This window comes from Argopecten irradians, chromosome 4 (assembly GCF_041381155.1).
Source record: "Argopecten irradians isolate NY chromosome 4, Ai_NY, whole genome shotgun sequence".
Taxonomy (NCBI): domain Eukaryota; kingdom Metazoa; phylum Mollusca; class Bivalvia; order Pectinida; family Pectinidae; genus Argopecten; species Argopecten irradians.
In genome coordinates, this window is record NC_091137.1 from 45,411,567 (window position 1) to 45,433,757 (window position 22,191).

At 34.7% G+C, this 22,191-nt stretch overlaps 2 protein-coding genes across 2 annotated transcripts; both read right to left on the reverse strand.

Annotated features, from left to right (window-relative positions):
- Positions 1-534: 534 nt before the first annotated feature.
- On the reverse strand, positions 535-3,420 carry LOC138322533 (uncharacterized). Its single transcript, XM_069266550.1, has 2 exons — positions 3,118-3,420; positions 535-1,250 (listed from the first exon to the last, which is right to left on the reverse strand). Exons 1-2 carry the CDS (start codon positions 3,121-3,123, stop codon positions 591-593), a joined length of 666 nt encoding a protein of 221 aa, XP_069122651.1. The 5' UTR covers positions 3,124-3,420; the 3' UTR covers positions 535-590.
- A 13,063-nt stretch (positions 3,421-16,483) lies between these two features.
- Positions 16,484-21,655, reverse strand: LOC138321825 (uncharacterized). Its single transcript, XM_069265810.1, has 3 exons — positions 21,527-21,655; positions 19,229-19,329; positions 16,484-17,338 (listed from the first exon to the last, which is right to left on the reverse strand). Exons 1-3 carry the CDS (start codon positions 21,568-21,570, stop codon positions 16,590-16,592), a joined length of 894 nt encoding a protein of 297 aa, XP_069121911.1. The 5' UTR covers positions 21,571-21,655; the 3' UTR covers positions 16,484-16,589.
- Positions 21,656-22,191: the final 536 nt, after the last annotated feature.

Sequence of the window (22,191 nt, forward strand, 5' to 3'; positions counted from 1 at the left end):
ATCTGTCACGAGGGTTGAAATATCCCTATCCACTTGACAGGTCCATGTAATATTATTTTTCTCCCATATAAAAAAAATCTGATCAGGAATTATTTTAATAGTGTTGACAATTAATGACATCCTCGGCAATAATCTCCGCATGTATCGATGACGTCATTGTCAAGCGCGTGTGAGCTGTCTTTTCCCTACTCCGGTAAAAGACAGAATTATCTTTTCCCAAGCAACCGCGGGATAACCATGTCAGATATGGGAGAAATATATATTATGTATGCCATCTATACTGAAAACCAAGTTATGTTCGCGGCATATTAATATCACGTTTTCCTACACAGATATATTTTCACACGACTTTATTTTGTAATGTAAAACTCGCGCAATACACAATCATATATCGGCCGCAATAATAAATTGGGTTGCAGCCAATGAAAAGAATTATTCGCAGTTCAAACTTAAGGCAATGAATGAAAATCAAACGAATGCATACGAGGTGCAATAAAATGAAAACAAAAATAAAAGAAGCAACAAAATACAACATTTAGCGGAACACATCGCCAGAAATCTGAGGTACAGGCCTTTTCTGACATTTTATTTTAAAGATAAAGACAAAACAGCTTCATTATATCCCTGATTGTGTTGATCATATCTTTACCTGTGTATAGCGATAGATCATTGGCGTCTTTCAGTGTGTCTCTATTGTGATCAAATCGTTTTCCAAAACGACCTTGTGGTCGAAATCTTTTTTCTTCAGCTCTTCCGCCACAGTACATAGCAGGTAATTTTAAAACTCCATTGTCGGTTCTCGGCGTGTTCAAGGACGTTAATTCCTCTTCGGGACCTTGTTCGAATCCTCTCTGTGGTTTCCGCGATCTTAAATCAAATTGGAAATTTCGTTTTCCAAATCGAAGATGTGACATAAAGCCTCGCTTCGATTCCAGTTGTGACCTCTTTCCGAACCGTAGCTGCGGACGAAACACCTCTTCCATATCATCCTTGGGACCGGTAATTTCATACAAATCACGTTTCCCGAATCTTAACTGATGCTGATACCGTTTCCTTCTTGTTGATGCTTGTAGCATAGCGTTTAGGCTGTCCGTTTCCTGCTCCTGAATGGAACATTTTAATAAGCATTCATCGTCATCTGGTAAACAGTCTGAACACATGTGTGCATAAGGAAAGGCGTCTAACGTCGTCAAACACAGCACAAGTAGACACAATGCAGCTCCGACATTTAAATGAAGCAAGGGTTCCATCTTTAAAAGAAGAAGAAACCATCTCATCGTCAAGTCAAAATAAGAAGCCCATCTACACATAAACTTTCATAATTTAACATGGGAATGGCGTGTGATTTAATTTGACCTAATTCAGAATATCATGGCTCTCAAGCAAGAGATGAGCATTAACCAATTATCAAAAAACACAAGGAAAAATTACTTCCACTTAATGTGCTATATGCACGCTTTAGGCAACACTTTATTCAGTCAGATTTAATGATACCGGAAAGTGAATTAAAGATTAGCGGAAAGGCTATTTACAAGCCATAACGCATATAAACCTATATTCTTTGGATGGGTATACCGTTTGCTTGAAATGTCATCTTTTTTTCTTTTTTTTTCGTTCTTCTTTTTGCTTTTTTACAATTATTAATCATGCAACTTTTAATCTGATCAGTTTTTAAATATATTTTGGTACAGCTTTATAACTATGTTAATCACTGAGTTACTTCAGAATTTGATGATTTGAGATGTTTCTTTATAACAATAGGAGTACACAAACGTCAAGCATAAATAACTGGGTCCCTGTTTACGTGTATCTCCTTAGTAAGCATAGACGTTACTGTTAAAATCCATATTTTAACGTACTTTTACTTAAGCTGTCTTCTTGCCAGAATATTTCGTTAAAATAAGACTCCCTAATAACGTATTATGTCTTTCGTTTTATAATAATTCGATTGCTCTTAGGAAAGTGCGTCTTAGAAACCTTTTCTTTCTTACCACCTTTGATTTTCTTTTAGATACATGAAGCAACAAATAAATGTTTCATTCATTTATATTATCTATTGATTTTTTTTTCAAAAGCTCTAAATATGAACTTATGACATCTTACAAATTGTTTGCAGATTTAGCTTGCATAACAAAGGTTTAGGATAATTATATTTGTTTTTAAAAGTACTTAAACGGTAATTACTTAAATAATCCGAAATAATTATAGAATAAAATGTCAAATGTTGAGCAAATATGTCTAAAGACAATTTATTAATAGATTAGATATGCTGACATTGACATCGTTGGTAGTGAATGAATTGAATACCTACAGTGATATACGTGTAAAAATGAAATTGGAGCCCTTTCGCACTTTTAAAGATCTAACTACAAGTTTCAAAAGACATTTTCATGACATGAAATGATATATCTTTTATTTAAATTCCAACATATACATTTTCATGGTGTTCGCTACATTATACTATCAACTAATTTGACGTTCATTATGGCATTCACGTCATTTTGGTTTTTATTTTTTTTCATCATTTTATATATTTTCATACCATTTTCTTTTTAGTGTTGTCTATATTACTATCATTTCACTATTTTTATCATTTCGTTCAACACATTTTAGACTTTTATGTCGTAATTTCAGATTTTGTAAATTTGCTCATACTTAAAGATAAAAATCAAATAAAAGCAAAATGAGCATGCAATTTCATCATGTTAATGTTGTATTTCATGGTCATCGGATAAAAAAATCACGTCATTGTAGAAATTTTTTGTTGTTATGCACCGGAAGTTAACTCTATTTCCCCCAATCTGTTACGTCTACAATTAGTTCCGGCCCTTCGTTTAGCGTCAAATAAATATTGAATATCCAATTGCAATTAAAAGCATTATAAAAATGGGAAAAAAATACTATCGAAATGTAAATTATATGTAAATCGTTATTTTTGCTAACCACTGGTTTATGAACGGCATTTTTACAAGATATTTCAACTCGAAACGCGTCAAAATATGACGTATATATATATCAAGTATTGCAATAATTCAATGCATATGTTTTCGTGGTTTTAACGAGAAAACAATTTTAAAGCAAAATTTAATGTTCAAATAGCATTTAAAAAGTACTTACTTGCATACTTTGAAAAAATAGTTCTTAGCGAAGCGTTGAATGTGAGAGGCGAGAAGTAGAATGGCCTGGTTCTCGAGAATGAAAATGAAGGAAGCTTGTGATTGCTCTCGCTTCTTTGTATTAAATCACACTGTCATATTGTTAAGTACCGATTAACTGTTCTTATATTAATCACGGTATTTTTGCTCGTGGTTAGACGTGATGCACGCGCGAGCTAGCACTGATTCCCTCGAGGTGTCACGACAGGGTATATATACTGACGTACGGTCCTCGCGATGATCGCGGACAGATTTGATACTGACACCCCCCATATCCACGGATGGCTTTGATGTTTATCTAACGTGTGCGGGCATATTGAACAGATAAGGCTGCGCCAACAAGCTGGTATTAATGCGTCAAGGGTTTAATTCAGCAGAGTGTCATAGTACCGTGCGGTTGTTAAATGGTTTGATGATTGTTTTTTCTTTGTTTCAAATATAACTAGAAATTTCAGAGGAGCAGTACAAAAATTAAACGATCGATAAATGTCAAAGGCCAAACAAGCACCTATTGAAATAAACTAGCTTTGTGTCTCTCCAGAAAGCAAAGCAGGTGAGCGTACAACATCATTTATTAGCGAGTAATTGGTTATAGTAAAATTTAAGATAGAAGGGTATACATATAGACATACTGGTAGTTTATAAGCTTTCAAAGTTTATGAACTGTTTTCAGGTACCACTTTGCTGTTTTACTTCTGTTTGTACATTGCTAGAGTTAAACATCGTTTATTCGAACTTTGGTACTCAAATACAGTGATTTATATGAATTGTATTGTTTGGTTCGAACAAGATTTTCCACTGTTTTTTATTTGAAATTTTACCATCGTCTCGTCGTCGACTTCGAGTAAAAACACTATAAGCACCATACTCGAATTATTTTGCCATCGTCTCATCGACTTCGAGTAAAACATTTTACCGCCAAACTCGAATTATTTGAAATGTTACCATCGATTCGTCGAAATCACTTTACGTCATATTCGAAATGTTTGAAAGTTAATCATTGTATTGTCGATTTCGAGGTAAACATATTCACCACCAAAGATCAGAGTTATCACTCACTGTAAAACCTAATGACTTGTTAAACTGGCAACAGGATTGTAAAACAACACACGTACATATGTAAGTACATATTTCCTCAGTTTAATTGTCGAGGTTAGAATACCTAACGCCCAATAAGTCACGATTCGCACTTGTTTCAATGAAAGGAAAAATGTTAAAGCGTCGATAACAAAGGAAAAAAAAGGAAAAAAGATCAAACAAATCAAATTTTTAAAAAATAAAATGCGGGCGTTTGTTATTGTAAATGCTGATAAAATCACAAAATACAATAGACAATGTCACTGAGTTTAACGCTGAAAAAAAACTCAACACAATTCGACCTTTGCCTAAAGCGTTTGTGAAGTACACTGTATAAGGATATTAAGGTCGTACTTATTTGTGTTAACATTGTACATTCCACATTAAACTAACGAACAGCGATTGGCATCACGCCATACATACGGGAGTAGAATCATATACCGATGTGATTAGGTGATTCCGGTGAATACTGTTCATATCACATTATATGTAAGAGCGATTTTATGATATCAGTCACATTTGTTTCAATGAATATCAAAAAGGCAAATATAAAATACGGATATTTGTTTAAGCAAAAAGGCAATTCAGTGATGTAAATTAGATATTCCGGAATCTATAGTAGCGATATTTTTTTCACAAGTCAGTCAAAGAGTCATCATAAAAAAAAATAACTTTATTTATTCAGTTTATGACGTGTTTACATTTCGTTTTGATAATATTGTGCAAGTCATAGCAGATTCCAAAATATTTGTTATGAAGACGATAAAATGGAAAAAAAATCTTTTGATTTCGTGCCATGACATTACGTCACCTAAGGAATACATACCATAGAAAAATAAAATGGCAACAAGCTAAATGCGTCGGTTTTATTAGTTTAACGTGTTATTAACAACCATGTAAGGACCTGCCACGTTTGTTGGTGAAGGAAACCGGATAACCCGGAGAAAAACCAACGACCATCGGTCAGTACCTGACAGCTGTCCCACATGGGATTTGAACTTGCGACTGAGAGATGGAGGGTAATCAAAATAACTACCATCATTAAGAAAACGTAAATAGTTACAATGCATAGATTTTAATTTCACAAGAACAAATAAGAGCTGAAAACAATTTTGGAAGTACTGCCACAAATCAGTATATTTTCATTGACAACGTAGAGAAATGAGTACATACGGACAGCCCATGTAGACAAGTTGTGGTATATGACATAATGTTGTTACAGTGTTACAGTATAAGTCATTGTAGAGTGATATATGATTCCATCTAAACATTCATTAGGTAAACAAAAAAATATATTGCAGTGCATAAATTTTGTGTTGTAACTAATACTTATAAGGCAACATACATGTTTGTCTGTCCATTTGAATGGTTCTCGACGCTTAATTCCTCAAACCTGATGGTTTTCGATAGATTATTGAAGAAAAAAATAGCCTGTCAAAATTTTCGCCCGATTACAACACACATATGTATAACTTTAATCACTCGGCCACGCGTCACAAACTAAATACAAATCAAAGCGTTATTTTTTATGATATTAATATACTTATCAAAAATGAAACGAGAGGAAGAAAAGAAAGAAAGACGCTTGTTGTATGACGTGAGTGATACTAGATAATTATGTAAAGATTTGATGGATGATCTGTTTTATCAAAGAAGTATTTTTTTCTGAAACTTCTACTTTAGAACATGTTTTTGATATGCAGTCCTACTATACATGGAAGCTCCAGGGAAGTCAATACACACTAGCCAGATACAAACATATGGTATGTTCTATAAGACAGCCATTACTATTTCCTGGTGTAAGTCAAGTTAAGCTAAGTTTATTACTAGTATAAGATCATATGATCCTCTACACTGAAATCAAATATACCACTTGGTAAAAAAAATCATGGGTCACTTTTTATCCCGATTATGGGTTCATTTCATTTACACATGAAATTGAATTTCATTTTCATCAATGACGATGTTGTGTCAGCCGCATGAAGTACTCGCTGATGATTTTGAGCGCAAAACGATTCCATATCAAAATGTGTTATATTCCTATATAAATCGTCGGGCAATGAAAAGTCATGAAGTAATTCCGATTGAAGAGTTTGTCCTGTGCTTTCTTCCAACAGCGTGTCAACTCTCACCATGATATGCGACTCAAGATCTTTTACGGAATATTCATGAATTAAGATGCCAAGACATATCTCATTCAACGTTGGACCAAGTTGAAAAAGGGTTCTACCATCATCTCTCTTACATGTAGCGATGTTTAATATTTCAAAAACTTTTGGATGCAGTTGAAGTTTTTACAACGCAAAATGGCGTCACGCAAAGTACTCCACTTTGACTGGTTACTCTAGTTCTACGGATATCTCTGAGTAATGACAACCCTGATGATGGTGGTAATATCCATCATGCACGACACATCTATTAAGATATTACAGCATTCCGTGTTGAGAATTAAAGACATATCAAGATATTAAAAAAGAGTGTGATAGGTGACGTGACAAGATTCGAATCACAGGGTATGCTAATATTTATAGGAAAACGGCTAATATAAGTGGGATTGTTATCAAAAGCATGAATTCTTTTGTATAAAACTATAAACAAATATAATAAAAAAAGGGTCAAATCCCCAGTAATGCGTTTTCGAAAAACAACAGTTCATATCAGAGTATTCAAATAGCTTTATAATAGTAGAGCTTGATAATTTCCTTACACTTAAACATTAGTGAGGCGATAATAACAATTGATGTAATACTTATAGTGTAAAAATAAGCATGCATGTCAACATTATAGGGCTATTAATCATCTAGGTCCATATTAACCCTGTTATAAGACCAAGGTTTGTGGTATTAGCCATTGTAACAGACCGAGGCCTAATAACAGGAACAATGTGGATGTAGCTGATTAATAATTCTTTTATTAATTAACTACTTCCAGCAATCATTAAGTAATTAAATACAAAGAACCAACTTTTATAAGGTTTGCGAAAGTTGTCATATTGAAGTTTAGTTTATTTCTTACATCGAATGATCAACTTTTTCGTGCTAAGAAACCACATTAATGTCCACCAAGGCTACCTCTAGTGACGCTTTAAATCAGTATGACAACGACTTGTCGTTTTTGACGGTGTAAGACTGACAGATACATTGATGTACATGCAGTCAACCGTACGTAGGCCTAGATCTACTGTAATGTTCCGTTTATCACGATAGTTAAAATGTTTCCTGTTTAAATCAACACGGTATTCATATATTAAACATCAAACATACGCTATTCCTACCCTGACATGTCACCGTGTCTTACGTCTTCAAACTATGTTAATCGGAATGCATCGCATCATTATTGTAGTCACAATGATGATTCTAGAAATGTTTCGAATGCCATTGCCTGCGTTTTCAATATTGGCCCATTTTATCTCGTACTGGCCCTGCTATTCCATATTGGACAAGTTTTGTTATGATATTGATAAGATAGTGTTCTCATCTTGTTACGTGTATGAAAGTAGTTCATTAATGATTTATTATATTTTGCCGTAGTTAACATCATTCTGATTTTGCATCTGCTTTCCAATATATATTGCAAATCTTTTCTTAGTTCGTTATTTTATCATTTTTCCATTGGTTTTATTATTACAATTTTGTTTTAGTTTCTTTGGAATTTTTTTCAATTGTTGGTTTACGTTTTCTGGATTTACGTGTTCTAGTCTAAGATTAAATTATTATCTGGTTATTGTACCGTTTATGACATATTGTTTGAGCTAAATCACGTTTCTTTATAAAATATGTTATTCAGTGTATTAAGTTCACAGCTTGGTGAAATAGATACTAGTAACGCTATTAAAGGGATATATATCTACGTCATCCAGGTGTTAAATGTTTTTCGAAAGAAGGTGATTAGATACCGCTAGGCAATTGTTAATCGGGGAATCACATTCGAGGATGTTATTTCATTTGCCATCAAAGAGTTGTCATTATAGGTTATTTTTTTCCTGGATTAAACCATCGTTCAAGTAATAACATCAACGGTTGCTTGCATAGAATAATTTTTTTTATAAAATCGCAATCTCTCGGCAAAATAAAAGCATGCGTTTAGGGAGGGGCAAGAATTTGACTTTGATTAATGCCTATATTTTGTATCCAAATTGCAAAAGATCTGCTGTTTCCAAACTTTAAGCTACACATTATCAGTCAATATTTGTAGTAAAGCATACTTTTGAAAACATGATAATGTTTTACGCAATTGAATATTAATTTGGCAGCGTGTTGGAACGAAAAGGGAAGTCTGGCGAGCACCTTGAAGGTCAATATTAAATCATTCATAGCATAGGCCCCTGGGTCCTTTTAATTTTTAAATGCATTTTACATGTTCTTTGTTATTATAAAAGTACTACAAAATGCAGCTGGTTTTTTATAAATTTGTTCGTTGGCGAAAATTAAATGGTAGCTGTAAGAGGTCACTAATTAAACGGAAATAACATGAAATCCTGCTCTCTATATCAAAGCTTCATTCACGTGATTTTGTTTTTTGTTATTTTAAAGTACATGTTTCACACCATGGGTTTCATATACAATACATTGATATATGTTGTGAATAGGATTATAAACAACAAAGAACATGTCTAATTATTGTACATATTGTCACGACACATCGCTCGTAGTTATATATAGGTATACATACATATAATGTTTCCATGTATGAATTATGTAATAGTTTCGCTTAGTCGCTAAAGCCCACACCCCAGGCTCGGTTAAATATGGTATATGATACATCCTAATTCCTTACGTGACGAACATTCATAATCTGATAATTGTTGTTATATGATAGGCCTACCCATTGTAATGATTGACCAAGAGATATACCCAGTTGGATTACGATATTGAGTTTTATAAATAGCTGCTGAGGTGTATTCTTGTAAAAGGTTAACTGCACTTATTGACACCTTCCCGGGTATTCCGGTCGCATAATAGTAGAACTGTCGTGTGTTTTTAGTTAATAACCTCCATAGCCAGTATCAAGCCCATGTGGAGAAAGGAGAAGGGACACAGTCTCCAATACAGGTTGAACACGTATGGACGCTATACCATGTGTCATTTGTTTTAAGTATTGGTAGGAATTTTCTTTTGTTTCTTTCGTTTTGTTTTTTTCTTGCTCATTACCAAAATTACTATTTTGAACGTAAATTTCCATCTGACTTTCCACATTTATATCAGGGTTACGTACATTGTATGTACAATTACCTATCAGAAAACACATTTATTTTTTTTGAAATTCATAAATACATGTATACATCCAACCAGTGACTTGGACAAAATTCTTTACGGCGCTCCATCTTCAATACAAAGGGACCATTTGAATGTGTATTTTGCATTTAGTTGGTTGTTCCCTAATAATTGCTTTCTAGATTTGTCTTCATGTTCGCACAGTTAATAGTTAAGCTGTACAAAGTAATAATGCAACATATGTAGAGATTCCTCTGCATATCAATTTCGTACAAAACTGTTATGTCACTAATTGTCATATTATTTTCAAATGCCATATTAAATTGTTCACTCATCTTCTCATGGGAAGCACGATTTTGTAATAAAGATGTATCTTTTTGTTATCTTGATAGTTTCAGAAATGTCCTAGAAGAATAAATAAACCATTCTCTGGCATTGTAACTATAAATATTATTTCAGTATTGAGGATTAATTTATGGAGAACAAAGTCTGACATTTTTATGATTTTTTTTTTTTTTGATTTTTTTTTCAAATTGAAAATACAGCACATAACTATTATTATAATATGCTCTTGATAGTATTAGCAAGTCTAATTATCAAAGCGTGTTTTTTCAGCTGAACCGCTCATTTTTAACCATTTTTTTTCCATACAAGAGTTTCTAGATTATAAATTATTTGCATATTGTGATTCTAACGACAATGATATAAGGCAACTGTCAACTTGATATAAAACGTCATCAATGTAAACATCATCATATTTATTTCATAATAAAATTTGATTTGTCTAACATCGATTAACTGAAATAACATACAAGTAAATGATATGATGACAGCCTAAGTTTCATGTGTCTATCATCGATTGACTGGAATAATAATAAAAAACTTAATATGATAACAGCATAAGTTTTGTAGGATTTGCTATTTCATAAACAAGATAATTGTATGATTAATATAAAAGTCGATCTATTATTTAGCAATTTCTTAAGACTGTTTACTAGTATGGCAAAGTGGGGAGCACTATCGAAAACATCTTTCCGTAAAATTAGTAAAAAAAAATCTTTATCTCAATTTCACATTTTTATATGATTTCTTTAAAAGTCCAATACCTTTCCGAAACAAGAATTTAAAGTTTCTTTATAACAACAATACCATCAGAAAATTTATATTGATGGCTTAAGTTGAGGTTATAACATCAAACAAATGCAAGATTTGCTTCGTAATCAATGTTAACGATGAAGATTCATTTCACAGAGATAGTCAACTAACGCGGAGATTAGGAAGATGGTGGGTAATATAAGAAGACCCTTGGTATGAAAATTGACATTTTATGCATTTTATTTCAAATCCTTCAGAAGGTGCTGATAGGCGTAGTATTAGCGGTAAGCTAATAGCTTTTGCGACTCTACAACATTATTAATCTCGTATTAATCTCGTTTTACATTCCTATTTTCAAAATTAAAAGCCCTGTCGGAAAGAATGTTGGCCTTCAATGAAAATAAGATATTGGCAATGGACCATTAAAATCGTAAATCGTCTTTGTTCACGTCTAACGACATAAATAATAGTAAACATGCGTTATGCCAATGAATGGATTTTAGGCTAGAGATGTCAAAATGTAATGAATGACGAATGTTCGAATTTACAATGATGTTTGGGTCATATGGCTTGTTCACGGTAAATACTCAAATATTCGGTCGGTTTGATATTGGAATATTCGCTAATCATTCAAAAATCAAAGCTAAAGCTTACCGTGAGACGTTAAATACGTTATTTGCGACTAGCATGGTCTCTCTTATTTGCTTAATACATTGAAATTAAGGGACTAATATGTATAAATGGTTTTTGTTTCGTTTATGTGTGCAAAAATATTCAAAATGTCCATTTTCAGTACTTTTTCATTTACAATTTACATTTACAATATTACATTAATTAAAATAAATGCATCAACGTCATTGGATTGATGGGAAATATTTGTGACTGAAAACATGATTTAATTAAGCTCTCAAGCGAAAGACAGAAACCTTTACAAATTTCTCAAAAATTATTGCCCGGAGTTAAATATATTTAGCGTGGTCACTAGATGTACATATGAAGGTTTTAAAGGATCCCGGACAAATTTGTGCCCTTTTCGAATGCAGACATTGCCGTTGTAATAAAGTAAAGCATTCTGATTGGTCGAAATTTAAATATCTTCCGATTTTAATCAAAATTGTTATATAAAGATTTTGAGGGATACCGAATGCATTGGTGTGACTGTGGTAGCGTTTGGGGGACTTATATAATGGTCAACTATTACACAATTAACAATTGTAAAGAATTTTCTCATCGAAGTGTTTTGAAAACATCATTTAATTATTCCGTCTTTGATCGATCATTTTATTCCGCCTATAACAATATAAATTACTTCCTGAAATTAGATCACCCTAGCTTGATGGTAATGTTAATCATTCGTCATTACTCCTGTAACCTTTGACTACAGTTTCTATGTGTCTACCACACGTCGTGACGTATTACTGTTGTCATTGGTAACCAACCAAGATCTACTACAGCTCTGAGTGCTTAATCATCTGAAATAAAAGTAAAAAAGTTGAATAGGTAAGGTCTGGACATCGCGATTATATATATCATACAATTGACCTTTCGTAATTTAGAATGCCTTTTTAAGATACTGGTAGTCTACGACTGTATAATTAGTATAAATGTCCATTACATAAATATCACGATCAGCTTATAATTACTACAGCAGGGCCATTATCAGCCTGAACAACATAAATAGGATTGGTAGTTATAAACCAGTGTAGATATGACAGATGCAATAGTTGGTATACGATAAAGTAAACTTCATTGTAAATTGGCTGTCAATTGAAGTTGATCATATCACTTTTTAAGATTAGCCTAATTGGCTCTGCCGATAAGGCGTTAGAATTATACCTGTTGAACGTAGATGACGACTAAATTTAATATTTTATGATTTCTGGTTTTTTTTTTCCTTTTTACTGAGTTTTTTCTTCCTAACGTCTCCCTTGACACTGCCTCAATTTTGACCTTGAGTTGAAAGCTCGTCCCTGTGAGGAAGACTCCCCTGACCGAAACACGCCATGGTCTATAAAAGTGGTAGCTTCTGCTCCTGATTAGCGTTCAGCAATAACGGGAGTGGAACGACTGGTGTGCTAGTTGTTAGTATACTGTGGCCGGGTGCGTGTTCTTGTTCGGTGTCATGCTTCAGTTAGATTGCACTATAAAAAGGGGCAAACGTTCCACTATTACAAATAAACCACATCCTCCAAAAACAGACACTCACACACTGCTACACAATGCACATATGAGTCGTCATCAAAATTGTCGTGAATTTATAGCTTTAGGTGGTATCGGTTAACTTTATGTCATCAAATAAACTTGATTGGACAAAAACCTTTAATGCAAAAAAAAAAAAAAAAAAAAACTCAACTATCAAATGTCAGAGAACCGCGCCATAACTTTACATCGACACCTAGGTATGAACTTAAATCTGCCAACAGAATTTCGACAACTGACATATGATATGTAAAGTTACAGCATACAGTTATACCGACACGCCTAGCAGCTTAACAGAGGAAGGAATATAATCGGGTGACGTGCCAATCTATCACCAATGGTGACATATATCTGCCATCGTGTTACTGTAACTCGACTTTGCCAAGATAATTATGTCGGCAGGCAAAGTTATAACAAAAATTATTATTATAATTAGCTTAGCTTATTACGACAAGGTCCATAATAGCCAGCCACGATAATATAACTTCATCTTCCAAGATGATTCTGACGACAAGTCTTGTAATAAGTCTATTTGCCGACATGAATATTTCAACTATAGTCATGCTACATTATCATGGCAAATTCGAGTTACAGTACCGCAACCTTAAATAATACGATTGCAGAAACATGCCTTACAATCTCTCCCATAGTTTCACGTTGAAATCAGGGGACCGCAATGAACTCTGGGAGATATCGGAACATTAAATTGGATAAATATGACTGCCTTGGCAGGTTGCAGTATTTTTCCAATTCTTTTGACAATAAAGCTGTCAGATTTAGGCATGGCGTATCTGTAGTGAGAACAACACCCTACAATACTGTAATCAGTTTCACTGGGTATTGTTTTCTGTCGTTTAGTATGCATAACGTTACACTAGCACCTAACAACATATTTTTGCATGCGATTAATGTTTACGAATTTCGAATAGAACCAACCTATTTGATTTACTTCGCTGGAGATCTATACAAAACACTTGGCTGCATGTCCGTTAACAACCTTATAAGTTTGGTTTTTTTTTTGCGAATTTCGCGGAAAGAAAGAAATCGCAAATTCCAAGTACGTCTGCGCGAAAAACGTGCAAACATATGTAAAATAGAACCAAATGATTTAAAGTCAAGAAATCAAACCGTCGTGAAAAAAAATCATTCGGCTCGAAAACTGCGACAGTAAAAGCAAGACAGTCAATATTTTAAACTGGAAGGTGTATTGCTCAATGATAAACTGATTGATAAAAATGGCGGATTGACATATCCGCTCTGGAGGAGTATTAAGACAGTTATTGAATTTCTTTTAAGTATTATAACACAAAAAATAAACATAATGCATTTGGTATCCATGGCGACAGTAATATACACGGTAATAGTATATGACATTTCAAAATTTCCCAACCATAATGTCTTTACGCTTAAATACCCCTTAATTTTTACAACGAACTGCTCCAGTCTTTGATTTAGAAGTTCCTAAATGTGTCTTCAGGGGTGAAAAAGTTTATGTGCCAGATAAACTTGAGCTACCAGTTTGGTTTGTGTTGCAATTCAAGACCCACACGAAACAAATGTCTATTACTCAATATTTAACCTTACATTTCAACAATATGTCCAGAACGTTGGGTTATATGTGTTACAGTCACATGTGTCATCATTTTTAATCAAAGTATCACACTATATTAACCGACCGAGGTACATCACAAATACCCATTTAAATATCATCATAGCAATTAAACATTTCTACTGAATAAGAAACGGCGGACGAGAGAAAGAGCAATGTTTTAGATATCTGGAGCAAGAAATATCAATTTTATCCTCTGGCTATTTATTGTGTACTGAAAGACTTGTTGTGTCTCAGAAAGAATATCCAATTATCAGGGCAGTTTTACTAATTTGCGTCGAAGTATCCACGTCAGTCCATGGAAACATGTCAACAAGCCTGAGAGACTTGATTCCATTGTTTCCGGTACAGTTGGCTGAAATAATGAGGCCCAGATACATCATAATTGTGGATATGTCCTTGGATTGTACTCACCATTCGTCGATACTAAATATGTCCATACGTGTGTATAAGGGAGGGTGAGTGTATGTGTGTATAAGGGAGGGTGAGTGTATGTGTGAGAGAGGGTGCGTGTGTATGTCTGTGTGTGAGGGAGGATCATCCTCGATATCCCAAGGTTACAATCACTTACGTAAAATCCATCCCGGACTACCTCATGCATAGTAAAACTGAAGGCAGTTCAGGAGAAAAAAAACTGACCAATCACATGCCTGTAGACACTTCCTTTGAAGATTACAAAGAGAGCGACGCCCAACTTCAAAGCAACAGTCAACCTCAGTGTACCGTTATACAATTTCTTTGATGTATGTCAAAGGATCAAATAACCTGTGTCGACTCTGTTACCTCCAGTTTTACTATGAGATAGTCTTGGGCATCCTCGGTATTCTAGGGGTTCCGATCACTTACGATCTCTACATCCCTGGACTATCTCATAGTGAAATAGAAGGAAGCTCAGCGGAAAACATTTGACCAATCACAGGCTAGTAAAGATTTCCTTTGAAGACTACAGAGAAAGCGACGTCCAACTTCAAAGCCACACAGTCAACCACAGTGTACCGTTATACTGTGGCACTCTAAGGGTTAAATCACGATGAGATAATGTCGGTAATAGTAACCCCTGGAGTATCGAGGATGGTATTATTCATGGAGTACACGTGTTAAAGGCGCACTAACTTTCCGAAACGGTTTTTGATTTTTAAAATGGGAATGTAAAACGAGATTAATAATTTTGTAGAGTGGCAAAAGTTATTAACTTAACGTTAATACTACACTTATTATCGCCTCCTAAACAATTCAATTAAAATAAATAAAATGTTTATTTTCATAACGCGGGTCGTCTTATGTTTTCCCCGTCGTCCTAAATACCGCGCGGTAGTTGACTATGACTGCATCAGACGGTAAAACAGCGAAATCACTCTCCATTGTTATCATATATTACGCAGGAAATCTTGCATATGTTTGGTGTTGTAACCTTATCTTAGGCCATCGGTATATATTTTCTGAGGTAACTAATGTTTCAAGAAATCTTTATATTTTGCTCCGGAAAGGTAGTGGGCCTTTAAAGGTCCACTTCCTTTCTGGAGCAAAACATAAAGAATTCTTAAAAAAGACAATATATATCGATGGCCTAAGGCGCGGTTACAACACCAAACATATGTAAGATTTTCTCCGTAATATATGATAATAGTGGAAAGTCATTTCGCTGTTTTGCCGTCTGGAGCAGTGATAGTCAACTACCGCCCGGTATTTAGGATGACGGCGGGAAACATAAGACGACCTGCGTTATCTAAATTAACATTTTATTTATTCTAATCAAATTGTTCAGAAGGTGATGATACGTGTAGTATCAACGGTACAATGTGCAAGTTAATAACTTTTGTGACTGCAAAATTATCGAATCTCGTTTTACATTGACATTTTAAAAATCAAAAGCTTTTTTCGGAAAGGTAGTGGGTCTTTAATGCACTTTACTGCTAATAGGACATTGAGAACGACCAACCAGATATCTAACACATCTACGATGACCCGAATGTGCCTTCATGTATAAATGTAAGTAATTATTAAAAGTATTTGACTTTTGAGTGTATTTGGGCAATCTCTCGTTGTCAAATCAAATAATAATGGGCAAATTAAACAATATTTTATCACTATAGTGGCCTTGCTCTTAACAGCAATCATGCGGTTGACGAAATAACCTAAATTAGAAAACTGCATTTATTAAAATAAAAGTTTTAAAACATAGAAGCTTCCTTGGATTATTATTGATTGAAGAACGATGAAGAATTTAAGATTATTATGTATTTATGAGAAGAACTTCATTGACACTTCAGAACATATATCTTTGTCTTTCAAAACACGAAAATTCAAGTCATCCTCGTTTTCCCAAGACACCACGTTTAAAGAATCGCCGGCCAGGGATTCCTTAATCAAGGCCATCTCCAGTTCCCGAACTCCGTTTTCCAAAGTCTTGTCAGTGATGTTTTTATACTTTTTATGTAGTACCCCAAAACTACAAGCATCAGTGCAATATCGAGCATACGATGCCCAATTCGTGTGAAGGTATGCGTCGCACTCCCCCGGGGTCACAATGACGTCATTCCGGCTATAGACGGAAGAGTTTATCTCTGGTAGCGTCTTCATTTTTAATGGAGTTCCGTCAACGGCTGGATCTTGTCCGTATTTCTTTCTCCACCAATCCGGAAATGACGTAGATTTGCGAGTGGCTGGATCTACCAATACTGATTGAACTTTGCACACAGCGTAGGGGTTATCTTGTGTGTGAGCTAACGTACTTGTTAAGAGGAAGGAGGAACGGCCAATGTGGTCCAATTTCATGGTGATAGACAACGGAAATTTTGGCATAGATTCGTCATACAATTGTCTTTCGACGGTAAGTTTTACTGTTACTATAAAGAAGAAATTCTCCAACAGCAATTCTTTGAAATCCGCGAAGGAACTTTCGGGTCGCTCGGCAGTGGGTATTGGCCACAGGCTAAAAGCCCGAACAGACTCGAACAGCTGAAGCAAGCTCACTGGTGCCACCTTCGCCCCTGTTGGTACAGACATAAGAATGTTTGATTTTTTTGTCAAAATCTGCATTTGCTTCAAAATCTCTACTAATGTGTAAATTTAATTTTAGATTTTAAAATAGATGTTTGATTGACAAAATGTGTTTACCATTTAAGTATATAACATTGTATGTAACAATGTTCAGCATTGGATTTTTTCAAATTAAAAATCAAATAACCTCTGGTCCAGTAAAACATGTACTTCTATGTGTATATTCTACATGTATATGTAAATCATCCAATATATGTAGAGTTGGAAAAAACTTTCTCAAAAACCGGAAACAGGATATCAACACAAGCATCGCGCAAGACAGTATCCAAAGTCACACTCTCGCGTGATTACAAACAAGTAACGCTTGGGAAAAAATCAATTTCACATTAGTGAAAGATTACATGTTGTCCTGAATCTTCTTAAAAGCATTTAACGTGAGCAAGTTGCTTCGGAATTTTCCGCTTGATCGCTATAATACTGGGTCAAGGTAGCCGCAGCTCGTATTGTTTCAGAAAGTATAACTCAATATTGGTTTTATAAAACTCAATAACCAGTAATTCGGCCATATAAATGTGTTTCTACATACACCCTAGGAAATATTTCAGCAAAATTCTTTCCTAAAAAAGTAGGTGTACGTTGATTATTATCCGCCTTGGTGCATTGTAATAAATAAAACCATAAAATTAAATGTGTGAATGTTACATAAAAAGGATTGCTTATAATAATAGAAATACTCTCAATACCTGTTGTCATGCACGCTTCTGGAGATAATTTATCTGATATTTTATGATTGTCGTGTGTTTTTTTATTTGGTATTATTGATACACATATTAGTAAGCGATAGTATCATGCTATATGATGAGGTATAAAAATTCAGCCACTTGTATTTTATTGACACTGCTTGTATTGTTTCGAAAAGCTTCCCACAGTCGATCAACTTAGAATATCGTGACTGGGTGCAAGAATGATAAAAAGAAATTAGCTATAAGAAAATAAATTCGGTGATCGTGTGCGCAGTTGGAATCTGCGCATAGCGGATGTACACAGACTCTACACTCGACAAGGAAAATCATAGTACGAGTACCACTCGCACTTAAAAAACCTGTCAATATCTGTAAGGACTCGATGGGTCAGGGGGGAGTTACTCTTTCATCGTTGGATATCCTTTATTTAACTGGCATATTTCTATTTGTTTACACATTTAAAAAAACCGAAAGAATTGATTAGCTGCTGCGCTCTCAGATAGGTTTGTCTAAAATTATATTACCAGGGATGTATAACAACACACGGACAAAATCAAAGGTCCTCATATCCTAAGGACAATATCAAACCCGGTTGTGACGTCACTAATGTATGTTGAACCCCATGTGACAATGTATTTAAGGATTTACTTGAATAGATTTTTTGATGTTACGGAGATATAACTAAAAAATATGAGTGTACTCTAAATAAACCGCGAAGCGGTTTATGATGAGAGTATGTACAGTCAGATTTTTGTGTTATATCTCTATAACATAAAAAATCTATTAAAATTAATCCTTATAATTCAAATTACTAAAGATAGTCTCTTCAATATTCAAAACTAATTTAGGAACTCTTTTGTCTTTGAAATCATTACGCCGTTACCTCAGCCAATCAGAAGCAACGTTACAAATGGCGACGCCATTTTATTTCTTTATGGGATGATAAAGTATTTTTTTAAGCAAATGAAAACGCTCGTTAAAAGCATAATTGAATTATTGACAATGGGAACAGTTGGGAATCAGACAACTTATAATATTTTGCATTATAGTGAAATATGTTGCCATGGATACATAACTTCGTAGAGCGAAATGATGTCAAACAAACTGTAAACTGCAAGGCTAATAAGTCCTTCTTACCTTTCGGTTCGAATGCCTGGTAAGGTAAACCTCCAGGGATTGTTACCCGAATTGTACTTGGTGACAAAAACTCACGTTGGTAGTTCAGCTGACGGGCGATCCTATCGAATGACAAATACGTACACGTATCAATAACTGCTATATTTGTTTCCGTCCTACCAAACAGCTTATCTCATTCAGCTTACGATCAAAAAGCTTATAAACATATCAATTGATATCTCTAATACTGACATGACCTGTTCTACCGTGACATATTGCAATACACACACCATCCTTGATACTCCAGGGGTTCCAATCACTTTCGATCTCTACACCCCAGGGCCCAGTTTCATGAACATTCCTTAAATTTAAGGAATCCCTTAACTTAAAATGCTCCATAGGAAAGCATTACAGAATTTAAGGAAGGCTCCTTAACTTAAGATTATTTCCATAACTTCTGTATGCTTTTCTATGGGGGAAGTTAAGTTAAGGAATTTCTTAAAGTTAAGGAAAGTTGATGAAACTAGGCCCTGGACTATCTTCTAGTAAAATTGGAGGCAACAAAACAGAACAGGTAATTTAATCGTTTGATGCACATCAAAAGAGCCGTATAACGGTACTCAAATTTTACTGAGATAGTCTAGGGGTGTAGAGATCGTAAGTGACGGGAACCCCTGGAATATCGAGGATGTAAACACACGTAACTACAGTATTGTGACATAGCCATGCTATTATCATCATCGATATCCCGGGGGCTACTGTCACTGTCGTTATATCCATCCCAAGGACTATATCATAGTAAAACTGGAGGCAACAGAGCAGATAATTTAGTACTTTGATATACATCAAAGAGCCTTATAAAGTTACTCTGTGGTTTGGCTGTTGGTGTTGCTCTTTGTTTGACAGTTGGGCGTCGCTCTTTGCATACGTGTCAAATTGGTTCAGATTTTTTCTCTTGGGCTGACTTCAGTTTTACTATGAGCTAGTCTAGGAGTGGATATGATGTCAGTAACTGTAACCCCTGGAGTATTGAGGATGTACTAGTATATACTATATAGTGTCATAAAAAGCATGTGTTGTACAGGGTTAAAACAAGAGAGAAATCGCCCATCCACGAATCGAAGTAACACATCCTCGATAAATACCAAAAACTACCTAATAAGGTCTACACAACATTCAACACATAACAAGTATTGAACTCGGAAAATAATCCGCAATATATCCTAGAACAGTACAGTATACAGTTGATGACTGGGTTTTCGGGCAACAGATTATTTGTTGAAACCATATAAGATAGTTTTATGATATTATAGTTTGTTTGAGGGTCCAACAAATCATCTGTTGCCCGAAAACTTAGTCGATAACTGTTTTGTTATACCCATTGATTCAAAACAATGTGTTGACGTCATGAATTGTAGGTATGACGCCACTCCGGTCCAACAGCACATTTTAACAGGTCTTTGGACCGCTCCACAGAACAGTTCATTTATTGGCATTTTTTGTCAATAGAGTTTATATAGAAACTATCTTATATGGGTACAACAATACACTTTGTTATATCCCTATAAAATAGTTTTAAATAAACTCTATTCAATAAATGAACTGTTCCGTCAAGCGGTCCATAACACTGTTAAAATGTGCTGTTGGACCGGAGTGACGTCACAATGGAGTATAACTAAACAGTTACTTACTGGGTTTTCGGATAACAGATGATTTGTTGGACGTACACACAAACTGTTGCCCTCTGCCTTCGGCCTCGATCGGGTAGCCTAACAGTTAGTTTCCGGGTTCAACAAATCAGCTGTTGTCCTCAATCCCAGTCAACAACTGTATAGGCCTACTGCTAAATTCTGTAGTGCAGATCCCTATATATAGAAAACACCGGGAAAAGGTTTTGATAAAGCCTTCGAGAACACCAGAAAAACGTGGAAACATAAGTCAGCAGGAAAAATAATAACCTAGGTGTAGTGTACACCATGTCGAGGCAAATAAGAGCAGTGATAGTTCAAGGTGATCATACATGTACATTTAATTAGTTCTATGTATACGCATGACTAACACAATGCTATGCTATTTACAAATAAGTAGGTTGTATCATTTCAAAGTACGTTTCTAAGAAGTTGGAAATGAATATATAATTCATAATGATAGAGAAAAAAATCGGTATAATTATTAAATACATTAGTAGGTCGTTCTCTGTCAATCCGCAGTCCGCGCGTATTCTAACCGGAAATGTTTACCCATTCTCGCCTGTATATAGGCTAGGCCGGTGATACGTTATATAAATATCAATGCAGATTGTCCGGCTGTTGTGCCTACCTTGGAAACCCACGAGCGAGAGCTGATGCTGTTCGAGACCCCATCCCTGTTCTAATAGCTAACACGATTCCATAATGCCAGTTCACGGAGGCGTCACGAGATGGTTTGGTATGGCGATTGAGGGGAGATAACCTGTGTATCTACTATGGACAAAATCTGCAAGAATTATGTCCCTTTATCATGCAAATAAACGGCGATTATATAGAGCAACGACATGCAACTAATGTTGTGAATATTTTTCTCCACTTTCAAAAATTGTTTTAGATGTAAAAAAAAAACCCAAATTAGATCAAAAGCCTTAAGTTTTAACAGTGTGAATGGAAACTACGAAGCCCCCTGGCTGACATGCCCCACTTATTTTATTACGCTTTATCGAACTATTTATCGTTAAATATACTATTTCGTTTTAACGACACTTTCGTTTTATCGAAACGTTATTTTTTGTATAATCTGAAAACATTTAATGGAAATGTTATTTCGTTTTAACGAAATACTTATTCTATAGAGGGAAATAGTATTTCGATAAAACGAAATAAAATAAGTATGAGACAGGGGGCTGGCTCCGTAGAAAACAGTGACACAGCTTTTATTTTCCTTATTTTCAAGAAATTATCAAGATCGAGCAATTTTATATTTTATTCAACATTTATTGTACTTGTTTGTGT

What these genes read in the sequence shown, in the direction of transcription:
- LOC138321825 (XM_069265810.1), bottom strand. Translation starts at nt 21,570, where the DNA reads ATGGGGTCTCGAACAGCATCAGCTCTCGCTCGTGGGTTTCCAAG. An exon ending in CTCGCTCGTGGGTTTCCAAG is followed by an intron (nt 19,330 to 21,526) that starts GTAGGCACAACA and finishes GTCATTCGATAG; the next exon opens with GATCGCCCGTCAGCTGAACT. An exon ending in CCAGGCATTCGAACCGAAAG is followed by an intron (nt 17,339 to 19,228) that starts GTAAGAAGGACT and finishes CTGTACCAACAG; the next exon opens with GGGCGAAGGTGGCACCAGTG.